At 37.3% G+C, this 7,705-nt stretch overlaps 1 protein-coding gene across 5 annotated transcripts; it reads left to right on the top strand.

The window, feature by feature from the left end:
* The first annotated feature begins 517 nt into the window (after positions 1-517).
* On the top strand, positions 518-3,021 carry LOC148024606 (hypersensitive-induced reaction 1 protein-like). 5 transcript variants are annotated; one of them, XM_087694233.1, is made up of 6 exons: positions 518-670; positions 1,398-1,597; positions 1,692-1,812; positions 1,898-1,989; positions 2,078-2,174; positions 2,284-3,019. In XM_087694233.1, the coding sequence occupies exons 2-6, from the start codon at positions 1,409-1,411 to the stop codon at positions 2,667-2,669; spliced, it is 885 nt and encodes a 294-aa protein (XP_087550359.1). In that variant the 5' UTR covers positions 518-670; positions 1,398-1,408; the 3' UTR covers positions 2,670-3,019. The 5 variants fall into 5 exon arrangements, with proteins under 5 accessions (XP_087550359.1, XP_087550358.1, XP_087550357.1 ...); XM_087694232.1 differs by having other exon boundaries at positions 537-1,047; XM_087694231.1 differs by having other exon boundaries at positions 538-771.
* Positions 3,022-7,705: the final 4,684 nt, after the last annotated feature.

Here is a 7,705-nt window from a genome sequence, read left to right as displayed (position 1 = left end):
TTATATATGATATGAGAGAGAGAGAGAAAGAGAGAGAGAGAACAACGAGATGATAGAAAATAAACTAAAATAAAAGGCAAAGAGAGAGAGAAAAAAATTAGATACAAGGAATTGAGAGAGAGAGAGAGAGAGAGAGAGAGAGAGAACAAATTAGAAACAGAGAGGAAAAAGAGAAGAAATGGATTGTTGAGTAAAGTTGCAATTCTGCTTGCCGCTTCGTGACCTAGCGCTAGTTAGTATTTATGTTAGAAGGCTTTAGGTGGGGGGACACGTGTCCGCTCTATGCCTTCCTCTAAACACATTCCAATGGTCACTTGCTAGTTGTAGGTGTGCGCGCCTTTCCTCCTACAATCTAGAGAAAGAAGCTTGTCTATCTTTAGAAGTGGATAGATATTTTTATTATTCAGGGTAGGGTTTAAACTCATGCACCACTATAACTCAACCCACCCCCAAACCACTATGCCACGATGCAATTGGCATATATCTATATATATCTATATATAAATTTTAGCCACAGAAAAGGAACGGACAGCATCTTGATACGTTCGAACAGTGCCACGGCTGTGATTTTACGCTCTCTTAAGAGAAAGAGAAAGAGATCGTTCTAAAACAGACCGTATTACTATCTAATTGTGCGCGTCTTGCTTTCTCTCTGCCTGTTTCCGTGCAGGTCATTTTCCTCATCGCTTCCTGAATTTTATTACGGTAGAATCAATACGCCTGTTTCAGCTTCTTTTCTTTTTTGCATCCTGCAAGAAAGAAAAACTCAAGGTATGATGGCTAGAGTCTGGAAGTTGTATTGTTTTATCACCCTATAAAGATAGATATCACGCTTCTGTAGGTAGTTGATTGAAGGCCTTGCCATAATATAACTCAAGGAGCTGTTAACTCCTACTTTATGCCATGCTTCAACCACAGGCAAGCTAACTATTAGATAAATTCATTAACCACATGAGTGATTTGGTCGCCTGTGCTCCCATGATTCATCACTTATTTCATCAGTTTTGAGGTCATGCTCTTCCATGAATGCATCACCTATTTGATCAGGTTGAGGTCTTGCGCTTCCATTTGCAGTTTGATTTTTTATCAGTTTTGAGGTCACACAAGAAGTTTTTGAAGATATCCCTTTTATCTGCAGTTTGATTTTTGATCAGTCTTGAGGTCACACAAGAAGTTTTTGGCGTTTTCCCATGTGGGAAAAGGGGCTCTTTCCCCTTGTTTTTCCTTACAGTGTTCAACATCATGAGCAGCAGGAAGGACCGCATACCTAGCTAGGTGTGGCTGGGCACCTCGCTCATGATGTTGTTGTAGTTCACAATGTGGGAATTTGTCTAAAACTTATTGTGTCATGCCATGGCAGCGGCTGCAATTGGATTGAGAGGTTTATCATTTTGCAGATTTCTCCACAATGGGCCAGACCTTCTGTTGCTTTCAAGTGAAGCAGGCGACCTTGGGTGTCAAAGAGAAATGGGGCAGGTTCGATGAGATCCTCGAACCGGGTTGCCATTGTGTAAATTGGTGCTTTGGGGGTCGTCTTGCTGGGGCCCTAACTACGCGAATTCAGCAGATGGATGTTCATTGTGAAACCAAAACAAAAGTTTGTACAACTTATGGTATATGTGCTTCTACAGGCAGATTCCTGTTTTATGTTTCAACCTTGCACTGATTTTGTTCCTTCTGTGTCTGGCCAGGATAATGTGTTTGTTACTCTTGTGGCGTCGATTCAGTACTGTGTTGTAGAGGAACATGCAAAAGAGGCCTACTATAAGCTATCAAGGCCACAGGAGCAAATTCAGTCCTATGTTTTTGATGGTAAAGGAAGCTGAGTAACATGTGGCATTTAGCAAGTAATGCATAAACAGTCACTTATTCCCCTGGTATGGTTGTCTTTTTGCAGTTGTCAGAGCCAGCGTCCCACGGCTGCTTCTTGATGATGTTTTTGAACAGAAAAATGAAATTGCCAAATCTGTGGAGAATGAACTTGAGAAGGTAAGTAGTCTTACGAGAGACCCTTTTATGTTTCAAGACACACACATGCGCATATACATAGATAGAGACATCCTATGCTTCTTTGCAGGCAATGACAGCATATGGCTATGAAATTGTACAAACCTTGATAGTTGACATAATACCAGATCAGACCGTGAAAAAGGCCATGAACGAAATCAATGCAGGTTATATCATTCAAATCTTCACACCTGCAATATGCATTCGTTAAAACTGTCAGAGGATGAAGTTGTTCTGGTTTTCTCTGAGTTCCTTGAATTTGTCTTTGCAATTCAGCCTCCAGGCTCAGAGTGGCAGCACAAGAGAAGGCGGAAGCAGAGAAAATCTTACAAGTGAAGCGTGCTGAAGCCGAGGCTGAAGCAAAATTTCTTTCTGGTCAAGGGATTGCAAGGCAGAGGCAAGCCATAGTGGATGGATTGAGGGAGAGCGTGCTGGGGTTTTCACATGATGTGCCTGGGACCACACCGAAAGATGTCATGGACATGGTTATGCTTACCCAGTACTTTGACACAATGAGGGATATTGGGGCAAATGCCAAATCATGTGCAGTTTTTATCCCCCATGGTCCAGGAGCTGTTGGGGACATTGCTAATCAAATCCGCACTGGTTGGCTTCAAGGTGCTGCAGGCTCTGATGGGTTGCGAGGTGCTGGTGGCTCATAAAGTTGTTCTCATTAAGGACATTCTGTACAGAAATGACAATATCCATACAAATATGATAATATTCATTAGGCATTCACTCTGAGAAATCTTCAGCTAAGCAGGGATTTAGAGGTGCTGTTTGGACTAGTCGGCCTCCTTTTTTACATAGAATTTGACAGCACTTATAATCATTTTGGTGAAAAAAGCACTTTACAGAAAATAGGATTCTCAGGGAGTTAAATAACAGTCAGAAAAAGATCAATAGGGTGCACATTGCCCTATTGCTGGTAGTTTCACATTTTCTTGCTTATATTGCCCTAATTTTCTTTGTAGCTGATCTTTTGGCCCCCCCCCCCCAAAAAGGACAACTCTCACAGAAGTATACAAAGCTAAGCCTGTTTCATCATTGAAGGTTTGAATCAAGAGGTGCGTGCTGCATGTTTGTTGACCACATGACAAGTTTAGATGAAACAAAAGATTGACAATCTCTTTAATTGACAACATTAAGGGACGGTTTAGACTATGAGGACACGATTATGTGTAAATAATTTGAACTCTGATGGCCAGTCCTCTCAATCCAATATGGTTGGGACTTGAATAGCTTGATAATGATTGCCTTCGGTTGAATATGTTTGCTAATTGGTATCGCTTAACGTAGCCATATATCCCTTTCCAAACACATGACTATTGCCCCTCAACATCACACTCAGGCTACCAAATTGGTGTGGAGGCATTTAGTCTTTCTAAATGAATGTTATTGATAGGTGGGCTTCGTTATTGATAGGTGATGAAGCCCAGGTGAAAGCATTTAGTCTTTCCAAATGAATGGACAAAGCTTGGAGTGGGTACACTCCATGGCTCTTCCTTCAGGAAAATTCTAAATAGATAAATCTTCAATAGCTAGGGGTAAATGGAGGAGCGTGCAAGCCTTCAATGTTCCTCTTGGTGAGATCATTCTTCATAAAATCTTTTAACATTCTTATGAGCTTGTGGATAGCTTAGGACCTATAGATGGTAGTACATCGTTTCTTATCCATAGGGGTATGTTGCTATAGCAAACAATCTTCCTAGTTCAAGGTGAACATGCATTGTAGCTTCATGATTTTCCAACATGCAAAAGCTCTTCCTAACCTAGTGGCAATTGATTGTAAATAGATTATTGTCGAAAATTACCCTCATGTTCCCTTCTCTTCCACTACCATCTTACATATGTATAAGACATGGTTGAGCAAAATAGACAATGGCATGTCATAGTGAGAACCCATTGATGAATTCAAAATAATTGGCCACGAATACAGTTTTCCACGCATAGATCTTAGATAAGATATGGTAAATTTGAAGCAATAGTAAACAAGAAATCCTTTAGGAACTAGAACAATGGTACCAAAAGTCAATTTGATACCAAAAGTCAATTTGATTCTTAGTTGTGGCCTTAAGGTACTTTGTAAAAAGGTATGCAACATTATGAATGAACAAGTTATAGCCAACGATACTTTGAGAAGAATATTGGTTAAGGAATAATGCATATAACCTAGACAATTTGAGAAGACTCTTGGTTGTGAACCATGTAATCATACATGCATGGATATGTATACTAATTTAAGTACACGAGGGGTCCTTGGATGTCCTTGTATGTTACAAATTCAGAGAGGTGATGCTCTTTAATAACATGACACGTGTATAATATCTTGTATATTATTGTACCTAGTAAATATGTAATGAAAATGATAACATGATGTGTACAATATCTTGTACATTATTGTGACTAGTATATGCGTATATGTGTAGTTGCATCAACCCCCATATGCATTGCCAATGATGTTTAATTATAACAAGCTCCACTAGGATACTTTAGTATACATGACTTATATGTATGTAAGCATCATGAGAGTGCCAACATTCATGTATGTATGCATGATCATAGTTCTTAAACTCCACATGGTGTGCATATTTCATTACTACATATAGTGTATACCTACAAGTGCATGCACACCTTGCTATTTGCAAATGCTTTGAGGCACCTTCATTTTAGATTTATGCAATGCATTGGTATTGTTAGATAAAAGATAATATATTTGAGTGTATGCTAGATATTGACACCTTTTAAAAGTAAAAAGCAAGCTCTCTACGTTGCATCATGCTATAGGATGGTGTTGTGGATTTAAGTTTAGAGGCTTTTTGGGTTAGCATGCATATTGTTATGAGATGTATTTTAAATAATCACGTATGCATTTGATGGGGAATGACATGAGACTTGTTGTTATGTTTCTCCTAGCCTCGTGGATATAGAATATAATAAATAGCAATAGCCTTCTACTGTAAACTATAAGGCAAGAGCCTTTTATTATCAAAGAATAAGGCATTCTCATACCTAGGTGCACATCTTACGCTTTCACATACCTAGCCACACATGGTTGATCACAATGCTTGTTGTCCACAATTTAGGACAGATTTCTAGCATGTTAGAACCTTCAAAAGCTGAGCATTTGACACTCTAGAACCATGCTCAAATGCATGAGAGTAAGGGCATATACATGGATGAAAGCCACCAGTGCCTTGGAACCACCTATTGTTTACTGTAGTAAACACCTAGTCTGCACATGTCTGTGTTAAATATCTCAAAATTTGTGAAGAATTTGAAAAAAATTTCTTCTACAAAGTTGTAGATCACGTTGAAATGGTCATTATGATAGGATTGTTTCTCCAAAATCCATTTCTGTAGCAAGATATGGCTTCTACAAAAAAACATGCTACAAGCATTGAGCATAATAATTTGTTAACTTATAAGGTCATACAAAAAATTATAATGCATTATAGGCCTCATTTACCTAGTATGCCCTATAAAAGTCTAGCTTTTCTAACATTTACGAATAGTGTTTGCAATTTGTAAGCTAGTAAGGTCCTAGAAAACCTTATCATGCATTACAAGCCTCTTTTACCTAATATGCTTTTTCCTACACAATCTAGCTTCTTTGACATATTGACATTTACTAATAGTGTTTGTCCATGGTAAGAAGAGGACTTTGATTATCATAACACTTGTTGAACATAGTCACTTAATATCAATAGAGTGCTATGCTAGTTTTTTTGTAAAGAATTATTAGGCAATTAAGAACTATGATATACTAGAAGGATACAAAAATGGAGCTCTTTGATGATCTTAAATAGAATCTCAAAAGAATATAAGTGTTTATGAGTAGTATCACTTGATCAACTATATAATGAATAAATCCATGCTAGAGGACATGCATAGTCTATGATATATTTAGTTCTAATTTCTAATTTTGTATTGGCCAAAGAATCCAATTTCAATAGAACCTAAGAGACAATAATGCACTTATCATGTTTACTTCTAATGATTTGATTTACTTGGTAAATTAATGCTTTGGAATAGAAGAAACAAAATCTTTTATACTCGTTTTGTTACTTTCTATGTCCTTTGAGTAGGTTTTGATTCTTAGTAGGTGTAGCATAGATAACAACTAGATCCCTTAGTCAACACTTACAATACACATCAATTTAGATGATTCTCATAATGTGGTGTTGTATGAATCTAGGTAATAGTTGGACCATTGACTTGCTAAAGCTTAGCAAAGCTATCTCTTGAGGTGGCCCATTTCCTCTTTGGAATTATGTGGTTTGGTTAACCATACTTGCACTTTCCTTTGATTATACGCACCAAGTCATCACAACATATTTGATTTTCTCATAACTTTGTTGTTTGCAAATTTTCCTTATGCACACATCAAATACACTTTTTGATCCTTTTGTTCAATTGAGTTTACTCTTAATGCAATTGTGTGGAAGATTTACAAGGGATATCTTGATATGGATAAATGGCCTAAATCTAGTTCTTTGTATCCTTTGCATGTTTTTGGTGTTAAAGACCATGTTGCACCTATCACTAAACAACCATTTATTTCATTGTGGCATCACTGTTTGGGGTATATGACTGAAATGAAAGCTTAAATTGTGCTATTTAAATTATCTTCTATCTCTAGTATTTTTTTATCTTGATTTTTGTGAGCATTATCTCTTTGGAAAGTAAACTAAAACACCACTTAAGAGAGGTAGTGGGAGTAGAAGATCAAAATTCCTTGATTTGTTCCATAATGGTTTATGTAGGCCAATATCCATGGTTTCATTGGGAGGAGTATCATACTTTGTCACTTTGATAGATGATGCCACAATGAAGGTTTGAGCTTATTGTCTTCACAAGAAGAACGATGTGTTGGATGCATTTCAAAAGTTCTTGGCATTTGTAGAGAATCAATCGGTCATGAAACTTAAGTGCTTGAGGATTGAGAATAGTGGGGAGTACACCTCACATGCCTTTAGGATTTTTTTTTTGCAAGTCATGGTATCAAGAGAGAGTTGATAGCTCTTAAGAATCTTGCTCAAAAGAAGATGAATATGACCATCCAGGAAAGGGTTTGCAATATGCTCTCTAATGCTAGTCTATATAATGGATTTGGGCAGAAGCTAGAAAGAGAGCAGTGTATTTGATCACCAGTTCTCCTAGCAAGCCATTGGATGGCAAGCTACTAGAGGAATTATGGTTTGACAAGAGATCTAGTGCGGACAACCATGATGTAATTTGCAATAAGGATAAGATGCATAAGTAGCCTATCAAAACAGTTAAGATTTGTAGAGTGGTATTTTAAGAGGATGGGTCACCAACACATGAACAGATAGTATAATCTATTCTACATGAAAATATGGGATAAGAAAGTAGCTTAGTTTAGCTATATACCTTAAAAGAATTGTGTTATAAAGAGGAAGAATAGCACCCTATTTCAAGTAGCTAGATGCATGCTAAAAGGTAAGCAACTTGCCAATTGCTATTGGATTGAAGCAATTGACACTATTTATTATTAATACTTGATGAACCGATCACCTATTGAAGAACTAAGAGAAATTACACCATATTAAGAATTTTATGTATCCAAGCCTTAGGTATCTCATGTGAAAGTATTCAGACACTTAGCTTCTGCTCATATTCCTGATAATAAAAAGAATAAACTAGATGAAAAGTTTAGAAATGTGCATTTGTTGGA

The sequence above is a fragment of the Lygodium microphyllum genome, chromosome 15 (genome assembly GCF_053477565.2).
Source record: "Lygodium microphyllum isolate KBCC chromosome 15, Lygodium_microphyllum_v1.1.10, whole genome shotgun sequence".
Lineage (NCBI taxonomy): Eukaryota > Viridiplantae > Streptophyta > Polypodiopsida > Schizaeales > Lygodiaceae > Lygodium > Lygodium microphyllum.
Note: the sequence above shows the minus strand (reverse complement) of the source record. Positions and strands in the feature narration are given on the sequence as shown.

Excerpts from the sequence above, each read along its gene's own strand:
- LOC148024606 (XM_087694234.1), top strand. The coding sequence starts at position 1,409 with ATGGGCCAGACCTTCTGTTGCTTTCAAGTGAAGCAGGCGACCTTGGGT. Across the intron at positions 1,813-1,897 it reads TCAGTCCTATGTTTTTGATG|TTGTCAGAGCCAGCGTCCCA; the intron begins GTAAAGGAAGCT and ends GTCTTTTTGCAG. Across the intron at positions 2,175-2,283 it reads CATGAACGAAATCAATGCAG|CCTCCAGGCTCAGAGTGGCA; the intron begins GTTATATCATTC and ends TTTGCAATTCAG.